A 20752-nucleotide genomic window follows, 5' to 3' on the forward strand; every position below is an offset into this window, starting at 1 on the left:
CTCATTGTGACCACAGATTAGTTCCTTCACCTCTCTGGATCTCTGCTTCCTCTGCTGCACTACATGGTGATCACAGTCTTAACATTCTGATAGTATAAAATATCCAAAAACCTCCTCACATAAAACTTTCATCTCAGTCTGAAGAAGAGAACGTGTGCACTGGGCAAATGCCCTATTGCCTAAGATCTGGAACTTGAATTTGCAGTAATTTCTAATACTTAAGCTCATGTACTTTTCTTCCTGATTGTGCAATAAAGGACAGGAAGTGAAAAAGGGAACATTCTTAATGCTCAAGTTAAGTCAAAGGCTCATTTAGGATACACACTAGATGTTAATAAGTGTAGGAAAGTGAAAAGATAATCAAATTTGAACCCGCACTGATCCACATTTGATGTCCTACCAAGATGTCAAAATACTGTACCTCAGAAAAACCAACTTACCTTGTCTGTTACATGAGTAATACATGTGTACTGTAGTAAAATTATAAAATTAAAGTATACCAATTGTTAATATTTGGTGTATATATTTTAAATATCTTCAGACAAACTGTATATCATTTGCTTAGACCAGATCTGATTGTTTATATGGTGATGGTTATGTCCCCAACTAGGCTATAAACTCCATGATGAGAACCCCTTTACCATAACTTCACATGCCCCCTTCCCCCACACACACTTCGGTCACTTTCTTTGGGAAGGGGTAGGTGAGAGGTTTTAAATACTTCCTTCAGTAGTGTGCACACATTCATTCATGCATTCTTCTGACAAATGTTTTTTTGAGCATCTAGTATGAACTTGGGCCAGGCCTAGGGGATTCAAAGGTACATGCCCTTTAGACATGCCTTTTGGTCTCAAGAAATTCACAGTTCTAATAGGCAGACTAGGCTGGCTGGTTAGCTCAGTTGGTTAGAGCGTAGTGCTGATAACAAAGGTCTAGAGGTCCATCCCTGCACCGGCCAGCTGCCAAAAAAAAAATTAATAGTAATAATAGGGAAACCACACATATTAATTATTTTACTAAGTACTTGTGCAATTATACAGCGATACGTGGAAGCCTTAAGCAAGCACAGAAGAGAATGGGGAGGTTATGGGGGAAGGTTCCTGATGGGGCAACCCTGGCCCGGCGATGTGGGGGCGGTGAGGGGTGGTGAGGGGAGAGGAGAAGAGAGGAATACGAATTTCAGGACCTCCCTGTGTCAGCAGGAGTTCCTGTTCCCTCACGACTCACATCACAAAACAAGTCTAATGTTCAACTAAAGATCCCTCCCGCACCTAGAACTTGAACACTCAGAACCAGGGGCAAGAAGACCCGGATGCCCGGCCCAGCCTCCTACCAGCTGGAGCACCCCACCGAGTCCCAGGAGGGGCGGGGCCGGGGGCGGGACGGGGGAGATCTGGGGGCGGGGTCTGCCGTGCGTGCGCCAGGGCCGCAGGGGGCAGACGCCGAAGCCGGGCGTGGATTGGTGTGTGAGGACGTCGGCCTCTCTTCATAGGCCGCTCAGGGCGGCTCGCAGGGCTTTGATTGGCTCACCGGGCACCGAGCGGTCATTGGGTGCTGTCGGTCGTCCGGACTACAGAGGAGAAAAGGAGAAGGGGTGCTGGGCCTGGCGGGAGAACTGGGGCTGCGGAGTGCTGTGGGGCTCCGCGGGGCCCGGGTGCCCAGGGTTCACGCCACACTCCAGGAGGTGCCTGAGCGAGTGGCCTGGCTAGCGAGACCTGCGGGCTGGGACCATGGGCTGTTTCTTCTCCAGGAGGCGGAAGGCTGAGAAGGAGTCGCGGCCCGAGGGCGAGGAGGAGCTGCCAAAGCAGTACAGCTGGGACCAGCGCGATAAGGTAATGAGAGTATTAGCCGCTGGTCTCAGCCCTCCCGGGCTGCTCCGTGAGGGTCCCTTACGGCCCGGGAGTGCTGAGGTAGCCGACCCAACAGCTGCCCCACTCTCGCTCTCTCTCGAACGCGAGTAGCTGAAGTCGGGGTGTAGGATTTGGGGGGGGGGCGTGAGGTACAGTGCTAGGGAGCGCGCCGCAGAGGGCTATGAAGCGGTGGAAGGGGGCTTAGAGTTTGTTGTCCAGATAGATGGACCCTCGGTGGCTTTCCCTCGGCTGCGCACCCTCACTTGCGCTGACTGCCCATCCGAGGATGGACTCGAGGGACGGAGGGAGCCGACAATGCCTTGAATCCCAAATCACCTCATTTCAGCGGCAGCGCCGAGCGGGGTTTTGTCCAGTCGTCGAGTTACACATAGGGCTGATTCTCATCTCTTCCGCGCCTTATCTTCTGCGCCTCTCTCTTTTGTCTGTCCTCCCCGGTAAATCTCTGGTGCCTTGTGATGCGTTCCACTGCTGAATTTTCTCAATTACTAAGGGGATTGTTTAATGTACAGCTTTTGCTCTCTCGTTCCAGTTACCCTAAAGGAATAATGAAAATTGAATCTGTTTCGGAATGTGTGTTAAGACTGAAAAGGGAAAATAACTGGCATAGATCAGGCAATATGTTACTGTTGCTTTAAATGAATGAAAACGCCCTTATTTTTACTTTTATATATAGCCAGAAACCAAAAAGCTTTGAAAACGTCCACTAGTCTTGCACAAAATACACTTAGTCTTACATTTCATAATGTTTCCTCTTTCTACATAGTTCTCCATTTGTGCTTAGTAAAATACTTTGATAGACTTCTGAATTATTTTTCTCTTCCAAAGTGAGAGATTTTTTTTTTAATGAACGTTATGAACAGTTAACTCCTTGCTTAATGCAACACAGGTTTACCCCAAAATATTTCATAGTAAATTTCTTATTAATGTTTCGATATCATAGTCCTTTCTGCATGATTTCCAATCCTCAGCAGAATTTATTCGTGTAAACTCGGTTCTCCAAGTGTCAGATTTAAGAAATTGGAAGCTTTTTTCAGACTTCTCAGCCCTGTCTTTCTGTCCCTGTTTCTTAGACCCTTCTTGGATCACATGGTATATTTATTCTCTCTTATCCGTACTTGATAGCAGTATTTTATAATGTAGGAGAAGAAAATACTGTGCTTTCTGTTGTACAAGACGATTGCACCTGTCATTTAAAGTTATTTGGTGGGCAGTTTTTAAAAGATTCATTTTCCTCAGCCTTAGAATTTCTAACAATGTTTTTTAAGCTTGAACTGTCATGGAGAAAGTTGTATATTTTATTTTAGCTTTTTGTTTTGAAATCATAGGCTAAAACTAAAGTGCTTTTATTTTTATTTATAGTAGTTTTGATTGCCTCTAACTTATTGTTTTACAGTAGTCTTACAGTTAACCTTTATTAACATAATGTTCTGGTTAGTTGGATTAATTAGTTTTTCTTTTAGATAAGTGGGTGCATGCTGGGATTTTTTTTTTTTCTTCTTTTGCTCTTTGGCTAAGTAAATGTATTAAAAAATAGAAGAGCGACACCAACATCTAAGCTTTTCCCCCCTAAATGAGCATTTAGTAAACTTTTAATTATAGACACTGTTTTGAATTTACAGGCCATTTTTTCAGGAAACTACTAGGTACTGTAGTTGTAGAGATGTAAGAGATGTTAGTGGATATGTGGAAAAAAAAAGCCCATACTTCTGGGTGTGTGTATAATAAAAGTTAAAATCTTGATCAACTGAACTAATCAAAATTTTTCTAACTAAGTGGGCATTCTTTTTGGAATTTTTTTTCTTTTGGAGTTACTAGGAATTCTCTCTAAGGTGCCTCATTTATGATAGCTTGTTAAATTTTATACAATTTTAAAGATTTCTTTTTCTAGTTCCTTACCTCCTATGAGGTCAGTTAAGGCCTAGTGTACAAGTGTTCTGTATTAGTCCCATGATACTTACATTTTTTTTTTTACCATCCCCCTTCGCCCCCCACCCCCCATGATACTTTTACTGAGCATGCTCTTGCTTGGTCCTAGAAGATTTTAATTGTACCCTAAAAAGGAATGCAAATATAGGCCAGAAAACGTAAATGAGGTATACTGCATGTGTATTAACAGAAACGGTTTGTATTAAAAGTTTAGGCTTCCATAATGTGGTCATGGAGTATAGCATATACAGTTTTAAAGTTATATCAGACAATTACCATTCAACTTGTAAGACTGTAGGTGTAAAACCAATATGGGTTGCCTGAAAAGTTTCTTTTCAACTTGGAAAAGTGGTGTTTAAATTTTTCCTTAGGTTGTGTAATCAGAGTATCTTTACTGAGGGGCACCCCCTGAGGTTTGAGTTGTATAACTGGGTCAGTCTTAGGGGACCAAAGCTAGGAGAAATTGTCTCAATTAGAAAGAATGTTTGGGGACTAAGTGTTGTCGTGGCAACTGACATACTGTAGTCAACAGTGTAAGAAGTTCATTTTCTATTGCTGCTGACTTTGAAAAAGAAAAAAGCTTACTATACAATTACTACACTGACATGATGAGAAATATTTTTGGATTGTAAGATCTGTGTTTAGATCATTTGGAAAGAAATGCTTTTATCCTTGTTATCGGTATGCTGCCTCCCATAGTTAGGTAAATTATTCAATGTATACTTGTATGTACTAAAACACCAAGGAAGACTCAAAATTATAAGACTTATCCCTGCCCTCCAAGAGCTTACTGGGTTTTTGGAGTCAAAACAGGAAACATTTAAGTACAAGTGAGGTGAGAATAAGTGGTACAGAAAAGTAATATTCATTTTCCAGTTATTAATGTCAGTACTCTTCCTCCTAGATGATAGAAATGAGGATTTGTTCCCTAAACAATGATGACATAAGTATGAAAATTGTGATTTGAGTATGGACAGCACATCTCATATCTGTTACTATATTAGTCTGTTTCTGTTGCTTATAACAGAATACCTGAAACTGGGTAATAAAGAAAGAAATAAAATTTATTTCTTACAGTTTTGGAGTCTGGGAAGTCCAAAGTCCAGGGAACACATCTGGTGAGGACATTGTTGGTGGTGACTCTCCACAGAGACACAGGGTGTCACATGGTAAAAATGGCTGAGCAAGAGAGAGACAGACCTTTATATTAGTTCTCCTTTTAAAGCCATCAGAACCACACCCATTACTCCATGAATGGATCAACCCATTCACAAGGGCATAGTTCTCACAATCCAATCACCTCTTCAAGGCCTCACCATAATAGGATTCCCCACCCTCTTGACACTGTCATAGAGAGGATTAAGTCTCAGTGAATTTCGGGGGGACATTCAGTCCACAGTATTCTGCCCCTAGTCCCCCAAAACTTATATCCTTCTCACAGGTAAATACATTCATTTCATCCTCATATCCCCAAAGTTTTAACTTGTCCCAGCACCAACTCAGAAAATCCAGTCTTATCTGTGAAATCAAAACAAATTATCTACTTCCAAGATACAATGGTGGGACACACATAGGGTACATATTCCCATTAAAAAAGGGAGAATAGGCCAAAAGAAAGGAATAACAGGTTCTAAACAAGTCTGAAACCTAGCAGGGCAGGTATCAAATCTTAAAGCTGGCAAATCATACCTTAACTCAATGTTTGGCATTCTCAGCACACTGGTGTGGGGGTTGAGTCCCCAAGTTCTCAGGTAGCCCCACTCCTGTGGCTTATTTGGTCTTTGGACATTTTCAAGTATTTGTTATAAGCAACACTCCCCTTCTAGTACCAATTTACTGTGTTAGTCCATGTCTGTTGCTTATAACAGAAATACCTGAAACTGGGAATTTGTAAAGAAATAATATTTATTGCTTATAGTTTCAGAGGCCGGGAAGTCCCCAGTCCAGGAGGCACATCTGGTGAGGGCCTTGCTGGTAGTGACTGTAGGGTCATAGGGTATCACATGGCAAAATGGCTGAGCAAGAGAGAGCTAACTCCTCAATTGCTCTCCTTTTAAAGCCATCAGAACCATGCCCATTACCACCCATTAAATCGTCAATTTATTACTCAGTGAATGGATCAATCGATTTACTATGGCATGGTCCTCGCAATCTAATCACCTCTTAAAGGCCCCCACTTTTCAATTACTGTAATAGGATTTCCCACCCTCTTAACAGTTACAGTGGGGATTAAGCTTCAGTGAGTCTTGGGGGGACATTCAATCCACAGCAGTTACATTTGTCTCATTCAATAGAAATAATACTAAACAAAAACCTTATCCCAGAAATGCAACTGTCTGTTATATAACTTTGGGTAAAGCAGCCAATTTGTGCATTTCAGGTTCCTTGGTTATAAAGTGGAACAGTGCTAAAGATGTCTCTACTATTTACTAAGGTAAAGTCCTGTCCTGAAGAAGAGGAGTTAGACAGTAATGGTCACTTCTGAGGACAGAACTTGAACCAGAGGTTGGGCATGATGGAACTGGTCTTAATAAGAAAGATCATAATTCCCAGAGTTGTTTATCAGTGGAAGGGGTGGCTTTGTGAGGAACTGATCTCTGTGTTAAGAGATTGAATGATGACCTGCTAGAAAGAAGTGTCTGCATTAATAGGAGGCTAGATGCTATTTTTAGCCTTCTTTTAAGTACATAAGGTATTCTAGTTATTCATTGCTGCATGCCAAACCACCCCAAAACTTAATGGCTTAAAACAGTGGCAAGTGTTTATTTTGTTCACAACTCTGAGATGTGTGTAAGCAGTGATCTCTGCTCAATGTGGCATCAGCTGTGGCAGCTTAACCACACAGCTGGCTGGCAAGTTGATACTGGCTTTCTACTGGGAGCTCAGCTGGGGCTGAGGGCCAGGCACCTCTTCATGTAGCCCTGGGCTTCCTCACTACATGATGGCTGGGTTCCAAGGGTGAGTGTCCTAAGAGAGAGTGGCAGAAGCTGCATTATTTTTTCTAAATAGTTTCTTAAATGAATTTTTAAGTCACTTAATTTGACATAAGGATGTGTCAGTGTTACTTCTGTCACATTCTGTTTGTTGAGGCAGTCACAAATGCCTACCCCGGTCCAAGGGGAGGGGACCTTTTAATGGAAAGAGTGTCAAAGAATTTGCTGGTATGTTTTAAATCCTCTACATAAAGTTGTTGCTATTTAAAGGAAATAACTAGTTTTTTGTTTATTAATTTTAAAAAATTTTTTGAGATTTAATTCATATGCTATACAATTTACCCATTTAAAGTATACAATTGAATATTTTTTAGTAAGTTCACAAGGTTAGGCAACCACCACCATGATCTAATTTTTTTTTAACATTTTCATTCCTGGAAAAGAAACCCTGTGCCCATTAGTAGTCATTGCCCATTCCCCCCTCTCCTAGCCCCTGGAAACCACACATTTATTTTGTCTCTTTAGATTTGCCTATTTTGGACATTTCATATCAATAGAATCACAATATGTGGCCTTTTGTGAGTGGCTTCTTTCACTTAGCGTGTTTTTGAGGTTCATCCATATGGTAGCATGTATTGATACTTTATTTTTTATTACTGAATAACATTCCACTGTACAGATAAATCACATTTTATTTAACAGTTCATCAGTTGATTGACATTTGGGTTGTTTCCGCTTTGGTGCTGTTACGAATAATGCTGCTATGAACATTTCTGTACAAGTTTTTGTGTGGACATGTTTTCATTTGTTTTGGGTATATACCTAAGAGTGGAATTGATGGGTCATATGGTAACTCTGTGTTCTTTTTGAGTAAATGCCAAACTGTTTTTCAAAGTGTCTGCACCATTTTATATTTCCACCAGCAATGAATGAGGGTTCCAATTTTTTCATCTATATAAACTTTTGATGAAGGGAAAAAGCATAGAAAATAGAAAGTGTATGGGACTGGGGTTTTAATTTGTGTTCTGCATCCAACTACACCTCACTGGTATATTCATTTAGCTTTTCCAGTCCTCAGTTTCCTACCCTTCGAGTTACCTAATTCTTTGAGCAGCTAATGATGGGAGATAAACATTGTTAAAAGTATTCAGGCAAATCTGGGTGAACATAGGGAATGTGATAGGATGTAAGAGTAGATTAAGATTAGATGATAAGGGAAATCCTTTCCAATCTTAAAATTTCCTAATTCTGGGCTGGCTGGTTAGCTCAGTTCGTTAGAACATGGTATTGTAACACCAAGGTCAGGGGTTTGGATCCCTGAACTGTCCAGCCACACACAAAAAAAATTCCTAACTCCATTTTGTAGTTGTATATTTAGCAACATAGTGAGCTAATATAAATGTAGTACTTCACTTTCTCTCATCATCAGTGTATATAAGCTCAAGGTACTGGTCTTACTGTTTCTATAATTATATGGCACTGCTGTTTTCATTTCTGAAATAACCTTTTAGCTACATAACTATATAGCCCTGAAACTGACTTCACGATGTTTAAATTTTAAGTATTTACTTTAATTAAAGTATAATTTACATGCAGCAAAATTTACCCTTTTTCAGTGTATGGTTCTATGAGTTTTGACAAATACAGTATAGCTATCACCAGTGAGGATATGGAACAGTTCCATCATCCCCCAAAATTTCCTCCTTTTCAGTCAATTTGTTCTTTTATAGTCAACTCCGCTCCCAGCCCCTGATCAGTTTTCTATCCCTTTGGTTTTATCTTTTTGAGAATGTCATATAAATGGAATCATATAGTATGTAATTATTTGAGTCTGGCTTCTTTCCCTTAGCAATATGCATTTAAGGTTCATCCATGTTGTTGCATATATCAGGAGTTCCTTTTTATTGCTGAGTAGTATTCCATTGTATGGATGTACTACAGTTTGTTTATCCATTCACCAGATGATAGACATTTGGGTTGTTTCCAATTTTAGTAATTATGAATAAAGCTACCTTAAACATTTGCATACAAGTTTTTGAGTGAGCGTTTTCATTTCATTTGGGTAAATACCTAGGAATTTAGGATTGCTGAGTCATGTGGGAATTATATATTGAACTTTATAAATAATTGCCCAGCTATTTTTCAAAGTGGCTGTGCTGCTCTACCCACAAGCAATGTATAAGAGATCCAGTTGCTCTACATCCTCGCCTCACTTGGTGTTGTCAGGTTTTTTAAAAATTTTAGCCATTCTAATAGGTGTGTAGTGGTATGTTATTGTGGTTTAATTTGCATTTCCCTAATGACTAATGATTTTGAACATTTTGGGGGGTACTTATTTGCCATCTATATATCTTCTTTGGTGTTTATTCATGTACTTATTTGCTGCCCATATATCTTTTTTGGTGAAGTGTTTATTCAAATCTTTTGCCCATTTTTTTATTATTTATTTTCGTATTATTGAGTTTTTGAGAGTTCTTTATATATCCTGGATACAAGTCCTTATCATATGTGTGTTTTGCAAATATTATTTTCCCCAGTTATTGACTCGTTTACTCTTAGCAATGTCTTTTGAAGAGCAAACATTTTCAGTTTTGGTAAAAGTCCAACTTTCATTTTTTTCCTTTTATGGATTGAGAAGTTTTTATAGTTCTTGGTTTTATATTTAGGTTATGTGATCCATTTTGAGTTAATTATTATATATGGTGCAAGTTATGGATCAAGATTTTTTGGGGTTTTTTTTTTTTTTTTTTTTTTTACATATAAACATCCAATTGTTCCAGCACCATTTATTGAAAACACTATACTTTTTCTATTGAATTGCCTTTGCACCTTTGTTGTATATATATGTTTGTTTTTGAACTCTCTATTCCATTGATTTTTGCATCCAGTAAGCAACTGTTTTTGTTTGAATATGAAGAAGCCAAAAGAATGTGCTTAAAAGCCAGACTACCTAGGTCTGAGACTCAGCTCAAACACTTACTAACAGTGTGACATTGGGCAAATTATTTATCCTCTGTGTACCTCCATTTCCTCATCTGTAAAACAGATAATTATAGTCTACAACTCTCATAGGGATTTTTACAGATTGAGTGAATGATTTATAAAGCACTTAGAATGGTGCCTGGCACATATGTAGTGCTCCTTATATTCCTGAGTCTTATTTTGTAGTTCTACTCAGACTGGATTTTCATTAAAATTAACAAGATCCATTATTTTATTTCAGATTATCATTATGGAGGTTTAACTGTAGAGATGAATTTTAATGAAATATTTGCATTGCTGCTCAGTAAAAGAATAAGATATTCACTTTTGTTTTCTGTTGGGAAAATAATGCTTAACTTAGTTTAGTAACTATAGGACATTAAGTTAATATCAGATGAATTCCAACCTGTGAAATTTTTCTTTGAAGTTGAAAGTATAGTTGGCCCTCCTCATCCTCAGTTTCCGCTTCTGATTCAACCAACTGGAGATCAAAAATATTTGGAGAAAAAAAAAAATCCAACAAAAATAACAGTACAACAATAGAAAATAATACAAATTTTTTAAATACAGTATAACAACTATTTATATAGCATTTATATTGTATTAGGTATTATAAGTAATCTAGGGATGATTTAAAGTATACAGGAGGATGTGTATAGGTTATGTGCAAATGCTATGCCATTTTATATAAGGGACTTGAATATCCACAGATTTTGGTATCCATGAGGGGTCCTGGAACCAATCTCCTGCAGATCCTGAGGGACGACTGTATATCCATTACCTTTTAAAGACTGTATTAAGAAAGACAGCCTAAACTAAGCTCACTTCATAAATGGCTTTTGTGAAAGAGTAATTTAAAACATGACCATTCCATGTTTGTGATTTTAGGCACTTTGAGAATTAGTAACTTTTGCAAAATTATTACGGGTCTAAGGTTCAGGTTGTTTATTACTTTTTGTTTTGAAGAACTTTCAGGAATTGAGAAAGTACAGCAACATAAATCCTGTTTCTCATTTGAAGACCACATTAATAATCCAAATAATTTTATACTACAGAACTATTTAGCCATAGAATCTTTAGCTATAGGCTTAATTTCTCCCCGTGAGCTAGTAAATCTGGAGTGTCCAGAGAAAATACTTAGAATAGTAAATTACATTTAACTCCTTAGCACTGGCAGCTGTTACGGACTAGATGTTTGTCAAATTCATATGTTGAAGCCTTAACCCCCCACGTGGCTGTGTTTGGAGATGAAATGAAGTCATAAGGGTGGGGCATTGATCCCATAGGATTAGTGTCCTTATAAGAAGATTCACCCAGAGAGCTAGCATGCTAGTTTGCACTCGCTCTCTCCCTCTCCTTCTCCACACAGAGCCTGCCTATGCTACAGCAAGAAGACAGCTTTTGCAGTCTGAGCAGACTAGGATAGGCTGCCATAACAAAATACCACAGACTTAGTGTCTTACATAACAGAAATTTATTTCTCACAGTTCTGGGGCCTGGGAAGCCAAGATCAAGGTGCCAAAAGATGCAGTGTCTGGTGAGGGCTCTCTTCCTGGCTTACAGATGGCTGCCTTCTTGCCGTATCCTTACGTAGCCTTTACTATGTGACTCATCTTTCTGCCTTATCTCCTACAGCCACTGAATTACCAAATCTGCTGATTCCATTTTCTCAATATTTCTCAAATTTATCCCAACCTTCTCTTCCCTACTAACTACTGCTCTAGTTCTAACCTTTCTGGATGACTGCAATAGCCTCTCAGATCCATGCTCCACACTTCCTTATTCTTATCAGAGTGATCTTCCTGAAATGTAAATTTTGCTTATTTAAATTGTTCTGTGGCTTCCTACTGCTCATGGATAATGTCCAGGCTTTATAATATGGCTCCTGCCTACCTCTCTAGCTTCATCTACTACCATTCTGGTATCACTGGTAACACCAAGCCACTTTCAGTATTCCTCCCACTCTCTGAAGAATTTTACTTTGTTCATTCTGTTACCTTTGTCTGGCATGGGAAGTGGGGGTTCCTTTATTCCCACCTCTTTTACCTGGTGAACTCCAGCTTATTCATTCTCACTTTGTGCAGGTAGTCTTCCACCCCACCCCTCCTCCCACCCCAGTGTCCTTTCTCTGTGTTTCCAGAATATTCTCAGAATCTCTTATTACATGGTCAGTTTGTTTTAAATTATCTGTTTAGGTGAGTGTTTACTTCTTTTATGGAAAGAGCTGGTCATATTCATTTTAGTACCTAAAACAATGTCTGGCTCATATTGGGTGTTCAAATGTTGGTTGAGTGATAAGTTCCAGAAAGTTAATGTGACAGACTCCAGGCATACTATTTAAATGATTATGTGAGCTACCATTTAGATTATCTAAGGATGGAAATGTGAAATTTGAAAAATTCAAAGGAATAGCTCAATAAATGTTTGAATCAAATTTGTAGAGGCAAGCACTAATATATTGCGATTCTTGTGCCTTTGGGTTCTTCCACTTTTTGTAGTATATTGCAGAAATCACTTGAGATTTAGAAACTGAAACCCATGCACTAATTTGCGCAGGGATTTCAATCCGGGAATATTTCCACTTTCAGAATTTTTTAAAGAAGTAGAAGTTTCAAAAGCAAAGCATCAAAGAAAGATAAAGTGTGGGCTGGCCAGTTAGCTCAGTTGGTTAGAGAGAAGCCTTATAAATACCAAGGTCTATGGGTTCATATCCCCGTACTGGCCAGCTGCCAAAAAAAAAAAAAAGAAAAATCATCAGAAAGCTGAAATAGCACATAGAGATTAAGATAGTTAGATATGGAATATGAGTTGAATATTTCATAGCCCCTTTCATTAAAAAGATCATTTAAAAAATATATTATTCACACTGGTACTCCACAAAACTTAGTAAATTTTTTAGTTATGTAAATTCCATATAGGCTATTTGACAGTATATTTGCCTATTGACAGTAGCAATGATGATGTGGATGTCACCTGGGTTACCTGGTAACTCACAGGAATACTCAAACCATAATATCACAGAGGCTGCCCTTTGGGTTTGTGTGCCCAGAAACAAGATTTGATAGCAAAGAGAGAGTGTGTCCATCTCCTGGGAGGTATATATATTAACCAAGGTCATAAGTTTTATATTACAATGAGAGCTGTAGTTGCCAAAGGAACTGGGCGTTTGAGTCCTCTAGATGCATTTTTTCTTCTTATAGATATACCTACCATGTACTAGGCTAATAATTTTTAAACAGTTTACTTTTTCTAATTGATACAGCCTTTTGCCCTTGTATAACCACAGTGCCATTAACAAAATGAAAAATTTCTTAATATCATTTAGTATGCTCTGTGTGTGTATGTGCAGACACATGCACATATTGCCCTAGTTGTCTCAAAAAAGTGTTTTTACAGTTGGTGTGTTTGAAACAGGATGCACACATTGTATTGGTGGATATGTCCTTGAGTATTTATCTATAACAGTTTCCTCTCCCTTTTTTCCCCCTCATGCCTTTTATTTATAGGGAGAAAAAAATTGTCCTGTTCATTTTCTTACTGTGTTGCAAAGATAGTGAGATTATGAACTTATTTTAGTGCTAAGAACTATGCCTGGCACCCAATAGGCATTTAACTGATGTTTGTTGAATAATGTCAGTAATACTCAAGGCCTGCATTTTGTCCCTGCAGGTTGATCCGAAAGACTACATGTTCAGTGGACTGAAGAATGAAACAGTAGGTCGCTTACCTGGGAGAGTGGCAGGACAACAATTTCTCATTCAAGACTGCGAGAACTGTAACATCTATATTTTTGATCACTCTGCTACAATTACCATTGATGACTGTACTAACTGCATAATTTTTCTGGGACCCGTGAAAGGCAGTGTGTTTTTCCGGAATTGCAGAGATTGCAAGTGCACATTAGCCTGCCAACAATTTCGTGTGAGGGATTGTAGAAAGCTGGAAGTCTTTTTGTGCTGTGCCACTCAACCCATCATTGAGTCTTCCACGAATATCAAGTTTGGCTGTTTTCAGTGGTACTACCCTGAATTAGCTTTCCAGTTTAAAGATGCAGGGTTAAGTATCTTCAATAATACATGGAGTAACATTCATGACTTTACACCTGTGTCAGGAGAGCTCAACTGGAGCCTTCTTCCAGAAGATGCTGTGGTTCAGGACTATGTTCCTCTACCTACTACTGATGAAGAACTCAAAGCTGTCCGCATTTCCACAGAAGCCAATAGGAGCATTGTTCCAATATCCCGAGGTCAGAGACAGAAGAGCAGTGATGAATCATGCTTAGTGGTATTATTTGCTGGTGATTACACTATTGCGAATGCCAGGAAACTAATTGATGAGGTAAGGAGAGCAAGAGAAGAGAAGTAGACATACACCTAGATAGAAACGTACCACTCTGGAGAACTTCCATTCTTTTCAAATTAGCTGTTAGAAATACAAGCAACCCTCAAGTTATAGTTCTCTGTCCCCCCACCCCCCAATAGATTTGTCTGTAAGCAGGTTGCTTGGGCCTCAAAATACTTACCCAAAGACACTTTTTTTTTTTTTTTTTTTTTTTAATTTTTTTTACCTGTAAGGGGATCGCAACCCTTGGCTTGGTGTTGTCCGCAGCATGCTCAGCCAGTGAGCGCACTGGCCATCCCTATATAGGATCCGAACCTGCGCCGTTGGCGCTACCAGCACCACACCCTCCCAAGTGAGCCATGGGGCTGGTCCAAAGAAACTTTTAAAAAATATGATTCATGGCCAGGCGCTAAAAAATACATATATAGTGCAATTCAGTAAGCATTTACTAAGCACCTATTATGTGCAAGTTACCCTGTTAACATATTTCATTGATTATAGGATGCACGTTTATTTTCTACATTTTTGCTTATCTGAAATGCATCTTATAATTGATGGCAACTTAGAAATGATGAAATATAGTATATGCTGGAGATGGAGATACATAGACAAAATTCTCTGCTCTCACAGAATTTCCATTCTTTATAACAATTTCTACAGAAGCTTACAAAAGTAATACTGCATAGTAAAGCATGGCCTTTTATAATTATTTAGTGGAGAAATTTCTTTGGAGTTTTAATTGGTTGGGGGTGGAAAAGACATTTAGGAATACAGTTTTTGGACCCTGTTATGACTGTGAGAGCAACCTCCACATTATGTTCCTTATTTTCCTTTACCTTATTGCCATAGAGGGGAGATTGGTATGAAAGAGTGGGATGGCAAAGGTTGTAGGCTTATGAGCAGCAACTCTTGGTGAGCTCGTGAGTAGAGAAGGGTTCTTTGGGTAGAAGCTTCCACTTGAAAAATGGGGATATAGAGGTTAGGGGCTCCAGAAGCAGCAGTTTCTTTGTTGGTGGGTGCTCCTGTAGGGAGGCAGCAGTAGGATGTACTGACTACCCATTAATTAGGTGTTCTTCAGGAAGAATCTGTTTGAATTTAAAAACCAAACTTCCAGAAATGGAGAAGGGAATGAAAAACTCATCAAGTTTCTTTTTGAATGGATTTTTTATAAGTTGAAATGTGTCAAATGATTTTAGGAAAAAAAAAAAAAAACTAAAAATGAATACCTCTCTATAGCTATTTATTCTACAATGTAGAAATCCCATGTCTGAAATCTACAAAGTAAATCTGAGGTATAGTTGATTTTTTTAAATTTATTTTTAAAATTTTACTTTTTATTAATTTTTTTTCCTTTTTTTTTGAGGTATGGTTTTCAAAACAACAGAAGCCAAAGTATAATAATAGTAAGACTTTGATATTTTCTTTATTGATTATGCCAATCTGATAAAAGCATGCTATGAATCTAGTAAGATAGAGAAAAATGTGCTTCTGGACTTAGAGCTATCTAATCCGTGTTAATCCAACATCTGAAAGGTAAATATTTTCATTATATTTTATGGTGATTTAAAAAGAAAATCTACATACAACTTTCAAAAGATGTAATTATTCAAGTTAAACTCCTAATAAGTAGTGGCCATAAAGAATATTTAGCACGGGGCCGGGCCCGTGGCGCACTTGGTAGAGTGCCACGCTGGGAGCGCTGCGACGCTCGCGCCGCAGGTTCGGATCCTATATAGGCCTGGCCGGTGCACTCACTGGCTGAGTGCCGGTCACGAAAAGGACAAAAAAGAAAAAAAAAAAAAAAAAAAGAATATTTAGCATGTTTAAAGAAAACGTCAAAGCAAACAGTCTTTCTTCCTGAGTCATCAAATGTTCTTAACCTTTGGTATCTGATGTGTGAAATGGCAATGTTGTGTGCCCTTGAAAGGAATATGACCAGGAAAAGTGATGTTCTTTATATGTCCTTCTGGAATACAAAATAAACAAAAGTCCCACAGTAATAATAATAGTAGCTAACACTTATATAGTGTTTACTATTTGCCAGGCACTCTTGTAAGGAATTTAAATGAATTAATATTCAAAACAGCCCTATGAAATAGATGCCATTATTCCCCATTTTACAGATATGGCAGATGAACCACAGAGAGGGTAAGTAACTTGCAAAACGTCACTCAACTGGGAAACAGCAGAGCCATGATTCAAATCCAGGCAGTCTGGCTGTTATGCTGCCTCAGTGGTAAAGAAAAGTTGATGATGCATGGTGGAGTAGGAATGTGACCGAAAGCATGTGGACTCAAGGGCCCTCCAGCCTAGGGACTCTGGCTAGAGTTACCCTATCCAATTCTAAAAACAGAATTAAGGAATGAAAGGAGAACAAACAAAAAAAGAAAGATAGAAAATGTCAAGTACATGTGAAGAGGTTATCAAAACATACTGAAAGACAAAAAGACTTACAAATTAAGAGAGATTACAAATTAAGAGATTAAGAGAGATTACATTTTTTCTTATAATGATGCTCAAATTCCCAGGGAAATAATGTGTGGAAACTATTTAATTCTGAGATAAAAATATAAAACTTGAGTCTCTCTCATATCCTAACACAAATAACTTAGGACAGTTTAGACTGTGATTGCTAACTCTGGTTTTTTTAAACCCTAGGAATATCTCAGAATTTTGTTTCACATTGTTTTTATAAATTAAACATATAAACATATGCTTTTTTGAGATAGGAAGTATAAAACTTGAGAGGGTAGGAAGTCCAGAAAGGCTGGATAAAACAGAAAGCACATCCCATAGGGAGTCAAGAAAAGTTACTGGGCCTTGGTTTTCTCACCTAAAAATCAGATTTCTTGCTTACTCTTATCTGCATCACAGATATGTACAGGATAAATTAGAGTAAAAGTAGTTTGAGTTGTTTGGGAGCATTTCATAATTTAAGTTGGAATATTAAAATAGGTAAAGTTTCATAGTTCATTAATTGTTTTAGGTAACAGTATTTTGGATTATTCATTGTAATTTTGTCAGTTTATTTGTCTGACTATAAAATGAGAGGTGATGAGCAGTCTAGAAAATTAGAAACAGAGGTAGGATTGATTCCAATATTTTAAGTAACTTTATAATCATCATCTGGCAATGATACCCATGTAATTTTCCGCAGTTTTATAATGTATGTTTCCTTTTTCTGAGGCAGCATTGAGCGAGAGAATCTGAAATAGGATTTGAGTTTAATCTAATTTGATGGAATGGTACGGAATAATGTAGCCGTAGGGTGAAATATTATCAGCCATTAAAACTGATCTTGTAGTAGAATAGCTGGAAAATGTTCACAATCAATTAAGTGAAATTTTGTAGAATATTATGTAACTGATTTTTTTTTAAAGAGTAGATAAGTCTGGAAAGTTGTGTATACTAAAATGTTAACAGTCGTGGTTTTTCTTAGGAAGTTAATTAAGAACAGGGTTTTCTTTTCCATTTTGTAGTTCTATGGATTTTACAGTGAATAGTAAAGTGGGGGGGAAGAAAACTGGGAGGCTAAAAGGAAGTACAGGTTGAGTATCCCCTATCTGAAATGCTTGGGACCAGAAGTATTTCAGATTTTGGATTTTTTCAGATTTGGGAATATTTGCATTTATACTTACTGGTTGAACATTCCTAATCCAAAATAGATTTTGGATTTTCGCATTAGGGATGCTCAACCTGTATACCTGTATGACAGTGGCATCTTTGAGTGGTAGCACCTTGGCTGATAATTTCTTTGTTTCTATTTTTTATTTTTCTAATGTTCTGTGTTGAGCATATGTTTCTTTTTATTATTAAAAACCCAGTAAGCTTTGCTAAAAAAAGTAAGTGGTTGGAACTACTTTGCATTTTTAAAAACTATTTTCATAATTATTTTTAAAAATTAATATGTATTCATTATGGAGAATTATAAAAATAAGTTTTAAAATCATCCATGATTGTACTGTACCTTGAATAGTCTTTTAGGAATAATTTTAAAATTTATTTAGTCTATAATCAGATTAATTGGGTTCAAATCACAGCTCGGTTACTTAACAGTTATATGACCTTGGGCAAGTTTCTTAACCACTCTGTGCCTTAGTTTTCTCTTCTGTATAATGAGGGTAATAATAGTATCTACCTCATGAGAGGGTTAAATGTATTGTACATGTAAAGTACATAAAACTGCCTGGCACATACCAAATGTTCCATAAATGTGATCTATCATTATTGTGCTATGCTATACAAATTTGTATCATGCTTTTTAAAATTAACATTATTACATAAGCTTTTCCCCTATGATAAACATAAACTGTGGTATTTCATTGTGTTAATGTACTATAATTTACTTAACCATTCTCTCATTGGATGATTGCAGTATCACCAGACTAAAACTTCCATCTGGTAGTTTCCGTCAAAAAAAATTTTTTAATTATGTTTTAAATTTGAGGGATAATTCACATTTCTTTGACCCTTAATCTTAACAGTAGGCATTATAGTACTAATTCTTAATCAGAACCACCCATCTAGAAGAAAGAATCAAGTATATGTGAGAACTTCCTGCAGCAAATACCCTGAATTAGAGGCATAACTAAAACAAAAATCAATGTGCTGTGTTATATTTTATGCAGAAAAATACCAGACTATGAAAATATTGTTTTAGTCTCAGAAATTCATTTTAAAATCTAAATGAAATTTTATTTTCCACAGATGGTTGGTAAAGACTTTTTCTTAGTTCAGACAAAGGAAGTGTCCATGAAACCTGAGGATGCTCAAAGGGTTTTTCGAGAAAAAGCACCTGACTTCCTTCCTCTTCTGAACGAAGGTACCTTCTGGATGATTGGTATTTTTGTAGTTATTTTCTTGACATGCTGATTTAATTTACTTTTGCTTTTAACATTTCCCTTAACATTGCCTTCTCTTTCCCATTTGTTCTGTTTTTTCCTATTACTGCTCAGAAATGTCAAAAATTTCATATCACTCAAGAAGCCCTAGATAACTAACTAGAAATTAGGCATTGGTTCTTTTCTTATTCTATGTTCTTAGTGCTTGAAAGTCACACTTTATTATTATATATTTTATTATTTTTAATTATTATTTTATTGTACCTTTGTACCGAGTTGGAAAGCACTTGATAAAAGATTCTTTTTGCCTTCAGTGTGCTTTCATCATACTGGAAAAGAAATAAATTTAAGGTGGTATACTATTTTATGTATTTAATATGATTGATTAACTTGCCATGTATAATTTATTTATTTATTTATTTTTTAAACTTTTATTTTGTCGATATACATTGTGGTTGATTATTGTTGCCCCTTACCAAAACCTCCCTCCCTCCTCCCTCCCCCCCAACAATGTCCTTTCTGTTTGCTTGTCGTATCAACTTCAAGTAATTGTGGTTGTTATATCTTCTCCCCCCACCCCCCGGTTTTGTGTGTGTGTGTGTGTGTGTGTGTGTGTGTGTGTGTGTGTGTGTGTGAATTTATATATTAATTTTTAGCTCCCACCAATAAGTGAGAACATGTGGTATTTCTCTTTCTGTGCCTGACTCTTTTCACTTAATATAATTCTCTCAAGGTCCATCCATGTTGTTGCAAATGGCAGTATTTCATTCGTTTTTATAGCTGAGGTAGTATTCCATTGTGTAGATGTATCACATTTTCCATATCCACTCATCCGATGATGGACATTTGGGCTGGTTCCAACTCTTGGCTATTGTAAAGAGTGCTGCAATGAACATTGGGGAACAGGTATACCTTCAAGTTGATGATTTCCATTCCTCTGGGTATATTCCCAGCAGTGGGATAGCTGGGTCATATGGTAGATCTATCTGCAATTGTTTGAGGAACCTCCATACCATTTTCCATAGAGGCTGCACCATTTTGCAGTCCCACCAACAATATATGAGAGTTCCTTTTTCTCTGCAACCTCGCCAGCATTTATCATTCAGCGTCTTTTGGATTTTAGCCATCCTAACTGGGGTGAGATGGTATCTCAGTGTGGTTTTGATTTGCATTTCCCAGATGCTGAGTGATGTTGAGCATTTTTTCATATGTCTGTTGGCCATTTGTATATCTTCCTTAGAGAAATGCCTACTTAGCTCTTTTGCCCATTTTTTAATTGGGTTGCTTGTTTTCTTCTTGTAAAGTTGTTTGAGTTCCTTATATATTCTGGATATTAATCCTTTGTCAGATGTATATTTTGCAAATATTTTCTGCCACTCTGTTGGTTGTCTTTTAACTCTGTTAACTGTTTCTTTTGCTGTGCAGAAGCTTTTTAGTTTGATATAATCCCATTTGTTTATTTTTCCTTTGGTTGCCCGTGCTTTTGGGGTCGTATTCATGAAGTCTGTGTCCAGTCCTATTTCCTGAAGTGTTTCTCCTATGTTTTCTTTAAGAAGTTTTATTGTTTCAGGGTGTATATTTAAATCCTTAATCCATTTTGAGTTGATTTTAGTATATGGTGAGAGGTATGGGTCTAGTTTCATTCTCCTGCATATGGATATCCAGTTATCCCAGCACCATATGCTGAAGAGGCAGTCTCTTCCCCAGTGTATAGGCTTGGTGCTTTTGTCAAAGATCAGATGGCAGTAAGTGTGTGGATTGATTTCTGGATTCTCTACTCTATTCCATTGATCAATGTGTCTGTTTTTATGCCAGTACCATACTGTTTTGGTTATTATAGCTTTGTAGTATAGTTTAA

General features: G+C 37.5%; 1 protein-coding gene across 1 annotated transcript in view; it reads left to right on the forward strand.

The window, feature by feature from the left end:
* Positions 1-1588: 1588 nt before the first annotated feature.
* RP2 (RP2 activator of ARL3 GTPase) overlaps positions 1589-20752 on the forward strand; it is a 36316-nt gene continuing 17152 nt past the window's right edge. The window contains exons 1-3 of the mRNA XM_063084141.1: positions 1589-1832; positions 13382-14050; positions 18761-18875. Coding sequence (XP_062940211.1) covers positions 1731-1832; positions 13382-14050; positions 18761-18875 — 886 coding nt within the window. The 5' untranslated portion in view covers positions 1589-1730. The remainder of the gene's footprint in view (positions 1833-13381; positions 14051-18760; positions 18876-20752) is intronic.

This window comes from Cynocephalus volans, chromosome X (assembly GCF_027409185.1).
Source record: "Cynocephalus volans isolate mCynVol1 chromosome X, mCynVol1.pri, whole genome shotgun sequence".
Taxonomy (NCBI): Eukaryota; Metazoa; Chordata; class Mammalia; order Dermoptera; family Cynocephalidae; genus Cynocephalus; species Cynocephalus volans.